This window comes from Schistocerca gregaria, chromosome 3 (genome assembly GCF_023897955.1).
Source record: "Schistocerca gregaria isolate iqSchGreg1 chromosome 3, iqSchGreg1.2, whole genome shotgun sequence".
In the NCBI taxonomy this organism is placed as follows: domain Eukaryota; kingdom Metazoa; phylum Arthropoda; class Insecta; order Orthoptera; family Acrididae; genus Schistocerca; species Schistocerca gregaria.
In genome coordinates this window covers 945,203,147-945,223,386 of record NC_064922.1, presented here as the reverse complement: position 1 = coordinate 945,223,386, position 20,240 = coordinate 945,203,147, and the positions used below count along the sequence as shown (strand labels likewise).

Sequence of the window (20,240 nt, the reverse complement as noted above, 5' to 3'; positions counted from 1 at the left end):
TAATGACCAGAAGTGTTTTTATGGTCTATAAAAGCAGCTTTTTTTCTTGTAGATGAACATCGAGAAAGAATAACAAAATATAAAAATGTTGGTCTTGACCTTGCTAATGAACTTGAAAAATTGAATTTCCTGTATTTGTTGGTTATATTCCAAAAATATAAAATATAATTAATGTGTCTATTAATGTTTATTCATTTGATGATGAAGATGAAAACTGTCAAGTGTATCCATTAAAAATAACAAAATCTAAAAAGGAAAAACAAGTAAATCTACTTTATTTCAAGAAAGATAATGATGCACATTATTGTTATAAACGTATTTTTGGTGTTGTTTCAAGTCATATTACTAAACATGAAATGCTAAAATGTATTTGCGATTTTAATAGTAAATAAAAATTATGAAGACACAAAAAATTGTTTAAAGGAGATTTTACATATTTTCGAAATTATCGATTAACAGAAAAGTTGCATTTGTTATTTATGCTGATTTTGGAAGTTTACTTTTAAAAATGTATTATTGTGGACCAATCCCGAAACACCACAAACAATGAAATATGTAAAACTTGAACCAATAAGATTTTTTATTATATTAAATATAAATATGTAAATTATAAAAATTTTGTTGACTATAGAGGATCAAATTGCTATAAAAAATTTATAGAATGTATAAAAAAAGAAGTTGAAGAAATTGGAAAAAAGTATTCTGTAATTGAAAACATGAAGCACTTGATCTTGATGAATACAAAATGTATCTTATATCTACTGTTTGCACACTATGTACATGTCCTTATACAAAAGTGAATAAAATAGTTCATCATCAAGTTCATCTAATTGTAAAATATATTGCTCCATTATATAATATGTGTAATTTAAAACTACAACAACCTAAATTTGTACTATTTATTTACATAATTTATCTGGCTATGATTGAAGTCTTTTAGTAGAAGATCTCTGTTATGATAATGAAGTAATAGAATTAATACTGAACAATGAAAAAAAATTATTTACATAATATATTTGGCTATGATTCACATCTTTTAGTAGAAGATCTCTGTTATGATAATGAAATAATAGAATTAATACTGAACAATGAAAAAATTACTTTTAGTAAACATAGAAAAACTTTAGAAATGTGATTTGTTGATACATGGAGATTTATGGCTTCTTCACTTGATAAACGTTCATAAAATTTAAAGAAAAATCAATTAAAAATATTAAAAAGTAGTTTTCTCCAGAATTAGTTTTCTAGAAATTAGAAAATGTGTTTATCCATATGAATGCATGGATTCTTGGAAAAAATTTGATGAAACACAATTACCGACAATAGATAAATTTTATAGTGAATTAAATGATTGTGGCATTAGTGATGAAGATTATGAAACGGGAAAAAATTCGATATAAAAATATTGCTGAATAACATGATATATATCTTAAAACCAATGTATTATTGTTAAGTGATATATTTGAAAATTTTAGAAAAACATGTATAAATACATATAATTTAGATCCTTTTTGGTGTTTAAGAGCACCAGCTTTACCTTTGGATGCAATGCTAAAAATTACTAAGAAAAAACTTTTCCTAATGGCCTTTCACACTGTTGTAAAAATTTGTAAAAGCAAATAATACATATTTAAGAGATTATAATAATAAAGAAATATCAGATTATATAATGTATCTGGATGCAAATAGTTTATATGGTTATGCTATGAACCAATATTTACCATAAGACAGATTTAAATGGGAAGAACCAAATATTTTAAATGTACAAGAATAATTGAAATTTTAACAGTAGTCAACATGGTTATATATTTGAAGTAGATCTAGAAATTTAAAAGAATTACATGATTTACATAAAGATACACCTTTAGCTCCTGAATGAAAAATTGTTCCATGTACAAATAAAAGTAAATGAATAACTACTCTAGATAAAAAGTGTAATTATGTAGTACATTATAGAAATCTTAACCAATATTTATCTTTGGGAATGAAACTTACAAAAATATATAAAGTTGTAAAATTGTAACAATCTAATTGGTTAAATAAATATATAGATCTAAACACACAGTTAAGAACTAAAGCTACAAATGTTTTTGAAAAAGATTTCTATAAATTAATGAATAATTCTGTGTTTGGTAAAACAATGGAAAATATAAGACATATACAAGATATAAAAGTAGTTTCAAATAGTAATATATGTGATAAATGTGTAGCTAAACCAAATGTTAAAGTTAGAACTATATTTAATGACAATCTAGCTAGTATTCACATGAATCAAACTAAAATAATATTTAATAAACCTGTTTATGTTGGATTAAGTATACTTGATTTATCTAAAGAATTAATGGATGACTTTCACTACAGAGTTATGAAACCTAAATATGGAGAAAATATTGAATAATGTTATCAAGACACAGATTCTTATATTTACAAATAAAACCGAAGATTTCTGTATAGATATGAAATCAATGTTTGATTATTTGATAAATTGACTATCCAACAGATCATATATTCAATATTCCACAAGTAAACAAGAAAGTTGTTGGTAAAACGAAAGAAATCTAAAGGAATTTAAAAATGTGTTGTTAAAAACTAAATAATTTTAGAAGATTATAATGATTGTTTAACAAAATTGAATAATATAGTAAATTTAACTAAATTAATAGTGATAAACATGAAATTTATACGATTCATGTAAATAAACAAGCACGAAGTCCTCATGATAATAAAAAATATGTTATATATCCTTATTCCTCATTATTTAAAATCTAATAAATAATTATTATATATAAATCTAATTAAATTTTTCTCTATAAGTGGAGACTATAATCAATCAACTTAATGATGTTAGTGTCTCGAAAGAGACTAGAAAAATAACTGAACTAGTGATTAATGTTTTATATAATGTTACTGACTTTGAATATTTAAATACCAGATATGGAGAAAAAATAATGATTTTAAAGTTATTTTACCAACAGATATTACGAATTAATAGATGCTTGGGAACTTGAAGTAATTAAAAAAGGACAAATGAAACTGTAATATAAAGGAATGAAGAAACTTTAAAATAGAAATAATGAATTTCATGATATAGAGTTCACAAAGTAAAAAAATTTATAAGTTTTCTAATGTTCACAATGTAAAATTTTGAAGTTATATACTTTTGATTTAATCAATTTACTTACATTCAAAACGTGGCTGAAAGTAAAGTAATTTTCATACATACCTGATTTAAATTTTGAAAACACCCAAGATCTAAAAATTTAGACCCTGAAATCATATTTACTTCATCTATATAATTTTATGGCTGCAAAAGCAGAAAGTAAATGATTTTATATAATTATTCTTTAATATAATTGAAAAAAACACGTTTTTCGCAAAAGTCTAAAATAGTACAAGTTTTGGGGCTAAGAAAATGATGTAAAAAAATGTCTTTTTTAAAAATCGTTTTTAAAATAGTAGTTTAAAATAATAGTTAATTCTCTAATTTGTTTAATTACATTACATTAACCTATGGGAAATGTATGTTTTTATTATAGCTATTATTACATTATTATGCAATATTATATTATTATAAGGTATAAGGGATAATAGATTATTTTTGTTGGTTCTGGCAGATTAGGCCAATTTCTGAAAAATAAGAAAATTGTGAGTGACACAGAGATGAGAGATTCTTTATTTTTTATGAAATTGTCCTAGTGTCCCAGAACCGAAGATTTTTATTATTGCTATTATTACATTATTATGTAATGTTATATTATTATTAGGTATAAGGGATAATAGATTATTTTTGTAGGTTCTGGCAGATTAGGCCAGTTTCTGAAAAATAAGAAAATTGTGAGTAACACAGAGATGAGAGGTTTTTCATTTTTTATGAAATTGTCCTAGTGTCCCAGAACCTACAAAAACAATCTACTCGTTATCGTCTTACAATCCATCAAATGTGAAAAAACACGACCATATTACCATCACAAGCGGTCTTGGTTCTATAGATGCATACATGTATCCATCTTAAAAGCTATACTCGTTTTATAAATCGAGGTACGACATTACCTCTAAATGAGGTCGTTTTTTGCTGAGACAAATATCCGTGACACTGAATATAAATGGCGATTGCTGGAGTATATTGGGATTTAGAATCATGAATCATATTTCTAGCATCCTCATATCTCAAAACGAGTCACCTTCCTCGAACCTCTCTGCTACAGTAAAATTGTAACATCGTATTAGGTAGCCCCCATGCATCGTGCAACTGCTGCATTTCTCCAGCTTTGGACATTTAATCGCTCCAATTTAAGTCAGAACTGAGTAGGAGATGGGGATAATATATCTACCATCTTCTGCAACCCATCTAGAAACATGCTAAGCTGTGTTACTGTGACGTGATTGTGTTTTGACCATTTGACGGAAACGGGAACTGTGAGAAGGACAACGATTTTTGCTACTGCACTGTCGTGCATTCCCAAACTGCATACAAGTGCTATACATCCTTGACCATTCACATCTTTCTTCCCAACATGCTATCTTCGTTATTCTGTACCATCCAACATAGAAAAATTACCAACTATATAAGCTCCATTAACTTCATCCAATAGAGAACCCAATAAGATTTTTACCGCATCTCTCTCCCACCATATATCGAGAACAAATACCGCATACGTCCAGACATTAAGCACATGTGACGATCCTATTAAATATACAGATTTTGATCAACTGACTGCAAAATCGAAAAAAGGTTTTTGGCGGCATCTGAAAGAAAAATTTATCTCGTTTCCAAAAATGTATGGTTTATTAACTTTTAAATTGTTACTATAGTCTTAAACGTTCGCTGACCAACGTCTGCACACTGGCTTCAGGCAAGGAACATCACCACAAACATTCCATGCCTGCTACAGTCATGGAAACAATGAAGTCAACATACAGGAACCTAGCTGATAAAAAGTTACTTAGCAAGTGTCTACATGGCCATACACAGAACCCTAACGAGAGTTTCAACAGCTGTGTGTGGCAAGTACCAAAAACAGTGTTTGTTGGATGACAAGTACTCAAAATGAGTGTGATGGATGCTGTCACCTGCTTCAATGATGGTGTAATCAGCAAGACAAAACTAATGGGAAAATTTCACACCCTGACAGAAAACAATATGATAGCTGCTCTGACTGCCATGGATCGTCAGCGACTAGTTGATGCTGAAAGGGCTGTGGAACCCACCACTAAAGAGTCCAGAGTAAGGAAAAGGCTCCTGAAGGAGTCTACAGAAGATAAACAAGATGCTGGCCAGCAACAATATGCTGCTGAAATGTTCTGAAAGAGGCATACGGTGAGTCAAAAACCCTGTGAACATTCTTTTCTCATTTTCTCGAAACTACATTTTCAGAACATTAGGTACATTTAACTTCACAATGATTTTATCCATGTTCACCAAATTTCTCTCAAGTGAAGAATGAGATGGTATCTTTGTATTATGCCTAATACATCGCAGAAATAATCTACATTTGTCAATGGTACCAGAATGGGAACATGTATTATAAAAACATTTATTAGGCAAAATACTGTAATTCTTAAACTATAGCAGATATTTCAATAAATTTCCTGTTACAGCTTCAGTTAATGTCATTTACTGTTGGTAAAAAATCACAACTTCCTCGACATTGTAGATCAAGCGTAATGTGGATTGTGAGCGAGGTACAAAAATGCAGCTCATTCACGTCCAGGTCTCCTTAAAGTTTCTACACCTGTACTGTAGGAGGATGATCGTATCCCAAGGACTATACTGTAAATCTCAAGAGACGTGCTCTGCGACCCTGTCTCACTGTTTGAAACATTGTTTTTTTTGCTCTAACACGCATTGTATACCGCCAAACTTTTTTCCCGCCTCAAATTCGAGGTCTGTGTTAGGTTGAAACCTCCCCTTTAAAAAATTAATCAATTACTTTGCTGATAAACCTCTTACTTTATTTGATTTTCAAACAGCTGAGCAGAACTGAATGTACTCAGACATTTCTCTCTTTACTTATTCTGATCAACACTAAACTGACACACAATATTTTTAGTGCAACGCAATTTGACTTTCAACAATCCATACAAAGAATGGCGCTGACTAACAATAATCTATACCTTTCATGAATCACTTACCTCACAAAAATCTTCGTTACTCGAACTACTGCAATACAGAAAGCGCCAATACTGCCAGCTCAATAAAAGATTCTAACTAGTGAAGGCACTAACTACTGATAGGCATAGTTAGCAAATGAAAGATTTTGATAGAGAACAAACAATGTAATTACCTTAACAATATTCAATCGTCATAGTATATATATATATATATATATATATATATATATATATATATATATATATATATATCAGTTCATGACATTCAGTATTACAAATTTACTCTTTCTGATGAACACACGCTCCAGATCGTCCGCTCTCAAAATTCTGCTATCTCTCTCCCCACATCCACTACTGCTGGCGGCTCACCTCCAACTGTTCAGCACTACACGCTGTTCACATCTGACTGCCCTACACTACAACAGCAAATATTCCAACATTGCAAACCAGCCACAGACTTCACACAGCACAGTCACTGATTTTAATACAGAGTGCTACATGGCGTTACCAACGTAAAAACCTAAACAGCCTACTTACAATGTTCTAAATTGACATAACATGTTCTGATCCACGGCCACTCGCAGGAAACTAGACCTCACACTGTTACGCATTTGACGTCAGCTGATGACGCGATTTACGTCATTCAAGATGGCTGCTGTGACATCAGCTGATGGCGCGATTGACGTCATTCAAGATGGCGGGAAAGTGCCACGCCCCACTGCCAAGCCTCCATGGTGGGAAATTCGAATTTTGGAGGGAAGATAGGTCAACTGGGCCAGCTCTAGACGTCGCACGGTGTAAATCATGTTGTTACTGCTGTTGCCATAACCAGGGTCACCAGACGCGATTCTTTAAAAAGGAGGACAAACAGCATCAAAAAGGAGGACAAAGAAAGAAAAAAAGGACACATTAAACAGGTCAACTGCAGATGGGGATACCACCCATCAGCTTTGGACAAGTCACGTGACTACCAGGAATTACCAGTAAAACTAGTAGTTAATTGTTACTAGTGGTCAGGTGGTGGTTAAATGAGCTATATGAAAAAAATTAAAAACATTGATTGTGGTGACAGTGTGGCGTCAATTGTTTTGTTTTGTCAACAACACGGAATTGTTTACAAAGTGAAAAACGTAAGACCATTTACCTCCCCTCATTCGACACACCGCTACCAACATCAAAATTCAAGCAGCAGCTGATGACATGTAAAATGCACTTTAACCTTCTGAATACAAATAAACTGAATGACTATGAAACAATGAAACAAAACCATGAGAGTTAATCTGTTGACTTATTTCTTACTTTTATTGGCCACTGAGACGTACCTTCCAGGTCCACATATCTCACATTCCCCTTCAAATTCATTTTTGTCTTTCTTAAAGCCGGATATTTGCAGGAAAGGACATCAGAAAATGTGCACTTTCGTTTAGGCATATCCAAATATTTTACGTAACTCACTCAGTTAAAAATTACACTCACAAATCACACATGCACTACACAAAGCCAAGCCAATACAAAGCGAAGATAGGAAACGAAAATTTTAAATAATGGATATTTGCATTCGTTTATAGGTCGATCAACGATAACACCGACGATCCTGGTGCCAAATACTAACACCGCCTTCGCGGCTGTTTATCACGAAGGCTGTTGCAATACTTAAAGTATTTAAGAAAAGAGCAATAGAACGGGACGAATTGTAAATTTAACTGTATTACACTCAACTTTGCGAAAAAGCTAGACACTGTAAAAATCCGCCCAGACCTCGGACAAAGAGCTAAAGAGGAGAACATGTCCAGATTAATTGAGACGTATGGTTACCCTAGCCATAACACACTACAAACAATGGATGATTTCAAATAAAAGTCAGTTACAAAATAAGGAAATTGGAGGACTTTTGCGGCGTTGGCGTCGGTTTCCTAACTACAGTCCGAATGTGATTCACGAGATCTACTTTTAAACTCATCTGTGACAGTGATGGAACAGCTGATGGCTCTGCGTTCCATTTCGACTGATTCCTCATACTCTGCAGTCATGTACGCGATCATTGTTTCGGTGCTAGGCATCCCCCAAAGGTGCCACACCTCCACAAAACGCCTTCTTCAATTCAAACAAGCGCTGTTAGTCAGTCATATATGTGGTAGCCAACAGCATGCTAGTGGACAGACACCGCCGATGTACTGAAACAATAAGCATTAATTGTGTGCACAATTTTAGCAATTTTACAGTAATTTCAACACAGACCAATGGTGTAACAGCATGTGTCCCAATTTCAGTATCATAGCTAAACCATCACTTCTCCACTTTGTGAGTATCATTGCGAATGTGGATAGATGACTGTGCTGTACATCCATTCATTACTAATTCTCGAACACATACATCATCAAAGTATATAAGTATATCAGAAAGCACTCTACATATTTCTAACACCTCGAGCATAGTGTATAATTTACGATCTATCTCCAAGCTGAGGGAGTGACAGAGCATTCTCACAGTCTTAGGATAATATTAGAGACTGAAAGACCCCCTCACACTGTCATTGGCCAACCCACCCTGCAGCACCAGTTCCTATTTAATCTGAAACCGACCAGAAGAAGACCACTCACTACATTTCATGTCTCGTGTGGATGGAGCTTGCCGAGTTCTCACCCATCCAAATGCACAAGTTTTCTCGAGATGCACCCATGTCGAGAGCTTAGCACACCTTATCGATGTATAGGAACAGATTTGAAAGTGTTATGATGTAATAGCAGACGGTTAAGAAGGACAGGAAATGGGTGATTTTTATGTGTGATGGAGCTCCAGACGGATGGAGTTCAAAGCATTTTTTATGTTAATCAACCAAGCTATCAATTTTGCAGTATTATTCCAGAGTCTAGGATCAGTACCTGGAAGAAATTGGTAAGAGAGAACATAAACACACTCACTCCTAATTCTACAACGTTCTGCACTTAAAATGGGCTATAATGTGAGATCACTTGAGTTTCCGACCGATCAGTGGTATGGAATGTAGCGCTGTTATTATTCAAATGTAAGAAATCTATTTCAGGCGCATGACATACATCCTTCTTCCCGGTTTCTCTACGATAAACTATGTTATCGAACGGTAAAACGAAAAAACTATTTTCTTAAAACATTGGTTCTGTGTGATACGAGCACAATATAGCATTCCAGAGATGTATAGCATCCACTGTTCACATACGATCACGGTTCAGAAATTGTACTATGCCTGCATCAGCCCTATATAAAATGTTCGTTAGTAACAGGGAATACCTTTTACAAGGAAACAGATAAACGCATGGCAGCATCGCCCGACATGTGAAAATTACAAGTCATTCCGCTACTAACTCTGTGAACAGCACATCTGTCAGGCAAATGTATACAAGGGGATTGCAGTATCTCACAAGCACCTATCGCTAACTTAGTTATGAAGCTGAACCCTCGATTTCACAACCAAGATGCGACAGTGGGGAATGGAGTACATTGCATAAACAATAGCTCGTTTAGAGGAATATGTCACGTTTGATCACACACATTAGATGGAAGTCGTCTGATGACCAACAGGTTTACCGTTAACGGTCGCAAGTAGACAGTGCTCTAAATCATATACAGAAAACATGGTTGTATACGAGTCGAGCGCAGGCTATGTCACACGGCTGATGCATCCTGACAGTGGAAAAATTGACCAGCAGCAACTTCTCCCTCGTTACAGTTCCAGCTCCATCGATCATCAGCTACTGGACACACTAATAATACCTCAAACACCCAATATTGACAAGAGTGAGTCATAGGCATATAAGAATTGAATCCAACAAAAAAAACAATAATTGTAGCAGAAGACAGAAAACAGAATGGACTGAGTGAATTGTAGATGTAAATTGTTGTAGTAGTGCTGGGAAAGTCCCTGAGCTTCAAGCACTAATAGAAAGCACAGAAACTGAAATCGTTATAGGCACAGAAAACTGGCTAAAGCCTGAAATAAGTTCTGCAGAAATTTTTACGAAGTCTCAGATTATGTTAGGAAGAATTGGTGGTGGAGTGTTTGTGTCTATGAGTAGTGGTTTATCTTGTAGTGAAATCGAAGCAGATACTCCATGCGAATTGGTATGGGTGGAGGTTATTCTTAACAGGGGAGGGGACTTCAACCTTCCCTCGATTTGTTGGCAAAAATACTTGTTCCGAGGTTGTCCTAAATGCTTTCTCCGAAAATTATTTCGAACAGTCTGTCCACGCGAATTGTAAATGGTTGCGAAAACACACTTCCCCTCTTGGCCACAAACAATCCAGAGCTAATAGAGGGCATCATGAATGATACAGGGATTAGTGATCACAAGGTCGTTGTAGCTAGGCTCAATACCGTTTCTTCCAAATCCACCAGAAACAAACGCAAAATAATTTTATTTAAAAAAGCGGATAAAGTGTCACTAGAAGCCTTCCTAAGACACATTCTCCATTCCTTCCGAACTGACTATGCAAATGTAGACGAGATGTGGCTCAAATTCAAAGATATAGTAGCAACAGCAATTTAGAGATTCATACCTCATAAATTGGTAAGAGATGGAACTAATCCCCATGGTACACAAAACAGGTCCAAACGCTGTTGCAGAGGCAACGGAAAAAACATGCGAAGCTCAGAAGAACGCGAAATCCCGAAGATTGGCTAAAATTTACAGACGCGCGAAATTTGGCACGGAATTCAATGCGAGATGCCTTTAATAGGTTCCACAACGAAACATTGTCTCGAAATCTGGTAGAAAACCCGAAGAAATTCTTGTCGTATGTGAAGTACACAAGCGGCAAGACGCAGTCAATAACTTCGCTGCGCAGTGCCGATGGTACTGTTACCGACGACTGTGCCGCTAAAGCGGAGTTATTGAACACAGTTTTCCGAAGTTCCTTCACCAGGGAAGACGAATGGAATATTCCAGAATTTGAAACACGAACATCTGCTAGCATGAGTCTCTTAGAAGTAGATACCTTAGGGGTTGCGAAGCACCTCAAATCGCTTGATACAGGCAAGTCTTCAGGTCCAGATTGTATACCGATTAGGTTCCTTTCAGATTACGCTGATACAATAGCGTCCTACTTAGCAATCATATACACCGATAGATCTGTACCTGCAGATTGGAAAATTGCGCAGGTCGCACCAGTGTTCAAGAAGGGTAGCAGAAGTAATCATTCGAACTACAGATCTATATCATTGACGTCGGTTTGAAGTAGGGTTTTGGAGCATATACTGTATTCGAACATTGTGAATCACTTCGAAGGGAACAATCTATTGATACGTAATCAGCATGGTTTCAGAAAACATCGTTCTTGTGTAACGCAGCCAGCTTTTTATTCGCACGAAGTAATGGCCGCTATCGACAGGGGATCTCAAGTTGATTCCGTATTTCTAGATTTACTGAAAGCTTTTGACACCGTTCCTCACAAGCGACTTCTAATCAAGCTGAGGGGCTATGGGGTACCGTCTCAGTTGTGCATTTGGATTCGTGATTTCTTGTCAGGAAGGTCGCAGTTCGTAGTAATAGACAGCAAATCATCGAGCAAAATTAAAATGATATCAGGTGTCCCCCAGGGAAGCGTCCTGGGACCCCTGCTGTTCCTGATCTATATAAATGACCTGGGTGACAACCTTAGCAGTTCTCTTAGGGTGTTCGCAGATGATGCTGTAATTTAGCGTCTAGTAGAGTCATCCGAAGACCAGTGTCAGTTGCAGAGCGATTTAGAAAAGATTGCTGTATGGTGTGGCAGGTGCCAGTTGACGCTAAATAACGAAAAGTGTGACGTGATCCACATGAGTTCCAAAAGAAATCCGTTGGAATTCGATTACTCGATAAATAGTACATTTCTCAAGGCTCTCAATTCAACTAAGTTCCTGGGCTCTAAAATTGCGAACAACTTCAGTTGGAAAGACCATATAGATAATATTGTGGGGAAGGCGAGCCAAAGGTTGCGTTTCATTGGCAGGACACTTAGGAGATGCAAGAAGTCCACTAAAGAGACAGCTAACACTACACTTGTTCGTCCCCTGTTAGAATATTGCTGCGCGATGTGGGATCCTTACCAGGTGGGATTGACGGAGGACATCGAAAGGGTGCAGAAAGGGCAGCTCGTTTTGTATTATCAAGTAATAAGGGAGAGAGTGTGGCAGATATGATAGGCGAGTTGGGATGGAAGTCATTAAAGCAAAGACGTTTTTCGTCACAGTGAGACCTATTTATGAAATTCCAGTCACCAACTTTCTCTTCCAAATGCAAAAATATTTTGTTGAGCCCAACCTACATAGGTAGGAATTATCATCAAAATAAAATAAACAAAAAGGTTTAGGTATTCGTTTTCCGTGTGCTGTTAGGGATTGGAATGGTAGAGATATAGTATGATTGTTGTTCGATGAATCCTCTGCCAAGCACTTAAATGTGAATTGAAGAGTATTCACGTAGATGTAGATGTAGATGTAAATTATACATAGACATGTTGTTGTTGTTGTGGACTTCAGTCCTGAGACTGGTTTGATGCAGCTTTCCATACTACTCTAACCTGTGCAAGCTTCTTCTTCTCCCAGTACTTACTGCAACCTACATCCTTCTGAATCTGCTTAGTGTATTCATCTCTTGGTCTCCCTCTACGACTTTTACCCTCCACGGTGCCCTCCAATACTAAATTTGTTACCCCTTGATGCCTCAGAACATGTCCTACCAACTGGTCCCTTCTTCTTGTCAAGTTGTGCCACAAACTCGTCTTCTCCCTAATTCTGTTCAATACCTCATCTGTAGTTATCCACTCATCTCACCTCCAGCATTCTTCTGTAGCACCACATTTCGAAAGCTTCTATTCTCTTCTTGTCCAAACTATTTTTCGTCCATGTTTCACTACCATACATGGCTACACACCATACAAATACTTTCAGAAACGACTTCCTGCCCCTACATTTATACTCGATGGTAACAAATTTCTCTTCTTGAGAAACGCTTCCTTGCCATTGCGTCTACATTTTATATCTTCTCTACCTCGACCATCATCAGTTATTTTGCTTCCCAAATAGCAAAACTCATTTACTACTTTAAATGTCTGATTTCCTAGTCCAGTTCCCTCAGCATCACCCGACTTAATTCGAATACATTCCATTATCCTCGTTTTGTTTTTGTTGGTGTCCATCTTATATCCTCCTTTCAAGACACTGTCCATTCCGTTCAATTGCTCTTCCAAGTCGTTTGCTGTCTCTGACAGAATTACAATGTCATCGGCGAACCTCAAAGATTTTATTTCTTCTCCATGCATTTTAATTCCTACTCCGAATTTTTCTTTTGTTTCATTTACCGCTTGCTCAATATACAGATTGAATAACATCGGGGATAGGCTACAACCCTGTCTCACTCCCTTCCCAACCACTGCTTCCCTTTCGTGCTCCTGCCGCCGTTAAAATTTGGAAGAGAGTGTTCCAGTCAACATTGTCAAAACTGTCCTCTAAGTCTACAAATGCTAGAAAAGTAGGTTTGCCTTTCCTTATCCTATTTTCTAAGATAAGTCGTAAGGTCAGTATTGCCTCACATGTTCCAACATTTCTACGGAATCCAAACTGATTTTCCCCAACGTCGGCTTCTACGAGTTTTCCCATTCGTCTGCAAAGAATTCGCGTTAGTATTTTGCAGTTGTGATTTATTAAACTGATAGTTCGCTAATTTTCACATCTGTCAACACCTGATTTCTTTGGGATTTTAAATTACTATATTATTCTTGAAGTCCGTAGGTACTTCGCCTGTCTCTAACATCTTGCTCACCAAATTGTAGAGTTTTGTCAGAACTGGCTCTCCCAAGGCCGTCAGTAGTTCTAATGGATTGTTGTGTAATCCCAGGGCCTTGTTTCTTTCAGTGCTCTGTCAAACTCTTAACGCAGTATCGTATCTCCCGTTTCATCTTCATCTACACACTCTTCCATTTCCATAATATTGTCCCAAGTACGTCGACCTTGTATAGACCCTCTATATACTCCTTCCACCTTTCTGCTTTCCCTTCTTTGCTTAGAACTGGGTTGCCATCTGAGCTCTAGATTATTCATACAAGTGTCTCTCATTTCTCCAAAGGTCTCTTTAATTTTCCTGTAGGCAGTATCTATCTTACCCCTAGTGAGATAAGCCTCTACATCCTTACATATGTCTTCTAGCCATCCCTTCTTAGCCATTTTGCACTTCCTGTCGATCTCATTTTTCAGACGTTTGTATTCGTTTTTGTTTGCTTCTTTACTGCATTTTTGTGTTGTCTCCTTCATCAAAATATTCAGTATCTCTTCTGTTACCCAAGGATTTCTATTAGCCCTCGCCTTTCTATCTACTTGATCCTCTGCTGCCTTCACTATTTCATCTCTCAAAGCTACCCATTCTTCCTCTAGTGTATTTCTTTCCCCCACTCTTGTCATTCATTCCCTAACGCTCTCCCTGAAACTCTATACCACCTCTGGTTTAGTGAGTTTATCCAGGTCACATCTCCATAAATTCCAACCTTTTTGTAGTTTTTTTGTAGTTTCTTCAGTTCTTCATAGACATAAATAAATAAAACTCATTAAAATACTGTCAAAAGAAATTAGCTACTTTTGAAGCAGCAAACAATGTACAATTAATAATTAGCCTCACTACTGTCAATGAGACTGGTAACTTTGCTGCTGTTGGCCACTGAAAACTGGACTACATAACTCTACAGACACATAAAACTATTGCCCACATTCCCTACCAACTAGATAAGTCTGTAGGCACGAACAAAAAACAAATGTCTGCTGCTTTCCCGGGGACTCATTACTTTACCCTGCCAGCGAGGGCGATAGTAACATCCTGTTTCATTGTTCATTTTCAGGAGAGGACTGGCATCCCAGAATGCAGTATAAAAACAAAGGCTTCTCCAGCATTCGAGGAGGTCCTGCATGCCATTGGCTCCAGGGGGAAGTTCCAGACGAGGCTAAACATCGTCTTCGTTTGCTTTGCCTCATGCTTCGACCTGATGAGTCACAACGTGTTCTACCTGGCTGTGCAGACTCCTGATCACTGGTGCTACGTCCCTGGCAGGGAACTTTCAAACCTTTCGATTGAGGGGTGGAAGAACCTCACCATACCGAGGTTTGTAGCAGTAAATGTTTTAGCTTTCATCGATCGTATCTTGGTAGAACGTTTAATACAGTATGAATGAAAACACCCACAACTTTGATGTAAAATTCTACATTATTCATTATTTTTTCACAAACCGATTTTCGGGTCTTAAGCAACCGTCAGGTACAAAGATACGTATGTGCTGCAGTGAAATTTTGTTGCATCATGTATTCTAAATTAGTCCATCTAGAGAGTATTTCCATTTCCAGACATGAAAAACGTAAACGTTATGTTTAAGAGGAGCACAAGAATTGTTTCAGTGTAAATGTTATGTAAGATTATTCAACTAAGATAAAATAAAGGAAGGAAGACGAAATATCTCGAAGTAATTGGAATTAATGAACATATATCCACAGCCTAAGCTCAGTACTGAATGACCAGACGCAGTTCCCTCACTCGCCACTTCTGACTGCAAATACTTCTCACAATGCCAGCAGGCCATGTTGCAAATTACCCCCCACCCCACCCCCCTCTATTTAATCACATGCTCCATTTTCCTCTGTTTCAGTTACATAATTTCTTTTGTTGTGAAAGGAAAAACATGTTGTATAACCACAGCTGTTTCACTTAGCTGCTTAATTTCTCTACTCTATCTTGTCTGTTTGTAATTTAGGAACTATTAAAAAAAATTATTTTGTTCAGCCACACCTTTCTAATATGTAAACAAAGTTTATTGTTCAGTTTATTTTCTTCTGTGAACAACTGTTGTAATTTGTATATGGGCCATTAATTAATGTGTCACTTATTTTATCTTAGTTAAATAATCTTACATCGTATTTACACTGAAATAAAACCTGTTGTTTTAATCCTAAAATCTAACGTTAATATTTCTCAACTCTGGAAATGGTGATACTCTATAAGTACACTAGTTTAAAATATTTGTTCGAAAAAAACTTCACTGCACCCAATACTTATCTTTGTACCTGTAGATCACTTAACAGTCGAAAATCTGTTTGTAAAGTAAATAACTGCCTACAACTGCCTAGTACTACAATGGAAGTTCAAACACACAAAGTAGAGCTTGTAATACATTTGTGTATCGCATAATATGAGAAAAGATGGCAAAGAACAATCTTGGTTTAATGTTATGATTCAGAAAATGTAGAGAAACAGAAATTGTTGCACTTTCAATTTGAAAAATAATAAACAGATAGCTCAAATTACATACATATGATGTGGGATATGTGCAACTGTGTAACTACTTTCAGTGTCAGATCTTGGAAAAAAATCTATCAGAAAATCCAGAGAAGTTACGATTGTAGGACACATTTTAAAGGCAATGAAGGGATCCAAACCTAAAGATCTCTGACCACCATACGCACATAAATAAGCACTACCAGTACTAAAAAGCAGTTTAGACTACTCATTGCGAAGAGAGCTGGAGGAAAAATTTGTATTTGAAACCACTTAATGGGGTGGGCTATCACATGTCAGAGACGTTGTTTATGATAATAACAATAACACTTAGTAACCACTCACATTAATACAAAAACTATAACAATCGAAGAGCAAAGAGTGATAGGGTACTTCCAAAAACCACACATCTGCTTGAATGTGCTTCATTTCTACCTTCTCAAAATTTCACTCACTGGTTTGTATTCTTGAAAGATAAACTTGAAATTCGTCTATACTGACTTGAAACCGGTAGTTGGGAATAAAGCACCTTCATACAGCTATGCGGCTTTTGAAATCACCTCATCATTCTTAACTTTTTAATTATTATATTATAATTTTTATGACAATTCGAATGGTTATTGAGATTTGACTGTTGGTATTGTTATTCAGAAACTTCTATTACTGTTTACACTGAATAGACTGTGAAAACTGCACCTTTTTAAAGCTTATCTTTACCGAGAAACTCACAGTAAGAAAACCCAGGAACAGAATCTATATCTGTATTCATACTCTGCAAACCACTATAAACTGCACGACAGAGGACACTTCACATTGTAAAAGTCTTAAGATGTTATTGTTTTCCATTGACGGGAAAATGTTTGCTAAGTTGTCTCTTTAAGTCTTCTTCTTTTGTCTTCGAAGTTCAACATACGTAGTGGGTCCAGTATATTCGTAGATTCGTCAGTTAATACTAGATCTCGCAACTTAGTATGTTGGGTTTAGAGCTATAGTTGGCTTTTACCTTAAAAATTTTGCAAGTGGCTTGGGACTAGAGTGGGGGTGGTTTGGTGGGTGGGTGGGATGGTGGAGTTAAACACACAAAATCCCCACTACGACTACACTCAGTGAACACATGCACATAGACCACAATATTTTATGACAGAGTGTCTGCACCTCATGTACCGTTTCTCATTTGTTCTCTTGTTGCTGCAACCACCGACTAAGGTCTGATCTTGAAGTTATTTATTTACTACCTAGCTGCATACACACAATGAGGACCACAAATATCTGGTATATATTATACCAGAACTGCATCAGTCTTTTCAGTAGTCGCAGGGGCAACAGTCTGGATGATTGACTGATCTGGCCTTGCAACATTAATCAAAACGGCCTTGCTGTGCTGGTACTGCAAACGACTGAAAGCAAGGGGAAACTACAGCCCTAATTTTTTCCGGGGGCATGCAGCTCTACTGTATGGTTAAACGATGATGGCGTCCTCTTGGGTAAAATATTCTGAAGGTGAAATAGTCCCCCATTCAGATCTGCGGGCGGGGACTACTCAAGAGGACGTCGTTAACAGGAGAAAGAAAACTGGCGTCCTATGGATTGGAGCGTAGAATGTCAGATCCTTTAATAGGGCTGGTAGGTTAGAAAATTTTCAAACCTTCTGGTCAGGTGAATACTGGGTTATAAATACAAAATAAAATAGGGGTAATGCAGGAGTAGGTTCAATAATGAATAAAAAGATAGGAATGTGGGGAAGCTACTACAAACAGCATTGTAGTGAACGCATTATAATGGCCAAGATAGACATGAAGACCACGCCTACCACAGTAATACAGGTTTATATGTCGAATGGCTCCACATATGACGAAGAAATTGATGAAATGTATGATTAGATAAAAGAAATTATTCAGATAGTAAAGGGAGACGAAAATTTAATAGATATAGGTGACTGGAATTCGACAGTAGGAAAAGGAAGAGAAGAAAACGCAGTAGGTGAATATGGAATGAAAGAGGAAGCTGCCTGGTAGAATGTTGCACAGAGCATAACTTACTCATAGCTAACACTTGGTTCAAGAATCATAAAAGAAAATTGTATACATGGAAGAAGCCTGGAGATACTGAAAGGTTTCAGTGGTAAGACAGAAATTTAGAAACCAGGTTTTAAATTGGAAGACATTTACAGGGGCAGATGTGGAGTCTGACCACAATGTATTGGTTATGAACTGTAGATTAAAACTGAAAAAATTGCAAAAATATGAGAATTAAAGGAGGTGGGACCTGGACAAACTGACTAAACCAGAGATTATACAGAGTATCAGGCAGAGCACTGGGGAACGATTGACTAGAAAGGGGGAAAGAAATACAGTAGAAGAAGAATGGGTAGCTATGAGGGATGAAATAGTGAAGCCAGCAGAGGATCAAGTTGGTAAAAAGACAAGGGATAATAGTAATCCTTGGGAAACAGAAGAGATAATGCATGTAGTTTATGAAAGGAGAAAATACAAAAATGCAGTAAATGAAGCAAGCAAAAAGCAATACAAACGTCTCAAAAATGAGATCGACAGGAAGTGCAAAATGGCTAAGCAGGTATGGCTAGAGGACAACTGTAAGACTGTAGAGGCGTGTATCACTAGGGATAATATAGATACTGCCTACAGGAAAATTAAGAGCTCAGATGGAAACGCAGTACTAAACAAGGAAGGAAAAGCAGAAAGATGGAAGGGGTATGTAGAGGGTCAAAACAAGGGCGATGTTCTTGAGGAGAATATTATGGAAATAGAAGAGGATGTAGATGAAGATGAAATGGGAGATATGATACTGTGTGATGAGTTTGACAGAGCACTGAAAGATGTAAGTCGAAACAAGGCCCTGGGAGTAGACAACATTCCATTAGAACTACTGATAACCTTGAGAGAACGAGCCATGTAAACTCTACCATTTGGTGAGCAAGATGTATGAGACAGGCAAAATACCCTCAGACTTCAAGGAGAATATAATAATTCCAATCCCAAAGAAATCAGGTGTTGACAGGTGTGAAAATTACCGAACTATAAGTTTAATAAGCAACGGCTGCAAAATACTAACACAGATTCTTTACAGATGAATGGAAAAACTGGTAGAAGCCAACCTCGGGGAAGATCAGTTTCGATTACGTAGAAGTGTTGGAACACGTGAGGCAGTACTGACCCTACGACTTACCTTAGAAAATAGATGAAGGAATGGCTAACCTACGTTTCTAGCATTTGTAGACTTAGAGAAAGCTTTTGACAATGTTGACTTTAATACTCTCTTTCAAATTCTGAAGGTTGTAGGGGTAAAATACAGGGAACGAAAGGCTATTTACAATTTGTACAGAAAACAGATGGCAGTTATAAGAGTAGAGGGGAATGAAAGGGAAGCAGTGGTTGGGAAGGGAGTAAGACAGGGATTTAGATTTTCCCAGATGTTAATCAATCTGTATATTGAGCAAGCACTAGTAGCATGGAGAGCTGCATCAAACCAACCTCTGGAATGAAGACCACAATAAAAACAATGTTATACCAGTGCAATACGATAATATGGGCTGCACTGTCCACATAAAAGATGTAAATCAGTCCGTGCACGAAAGCTAGCATTTTTCAGAGAGCCATGTCGCGGGTTCTGTTGATCACAGAAATAAGGGGTCAAGCGTTCTGGATAGTTCTTGCACTAGTGATCATTTGTATACCTATAGGAGGGACGGCCATGCTGTAGCTTCTTCTTCTTATTTTCGTTTTGGCCATTTGAGGACTACGCGTCTGTTTCGTTTCTTCTGATCTCTCTCCTTGTCCAGCATTGTTTCATTCGCTTACTTTACATCCATCTTCGTTCTTGCACCCATGATTATTTTGTTCTGTG

At 36.5% G+C, this 20,240-nt stretch overlaps 1 protein-coding gene across 1 annotated transcript in view; it reads left to right on the top strand.

Annotated features, from left to right (window-relative positions):
- Positions 1–20,240, top strand: part of LOC126355870 (solute carrier family 22 member 7-like) — a 160,689-nt gene that overhangs the window by 56,173 nt on the left and 84,276 nt on the right. Inside the window, exon 2 of the mRNA XM_050006370.1 lies at positions 14,953–15,212. Within this exon, the coding sequence (XP_049862327.1) occupies positions 14,953–15,212 (260 nt within the window). The remainder of the gene's footprint in view (positions 1–14,952; positions 15,213–20,240) is intronic.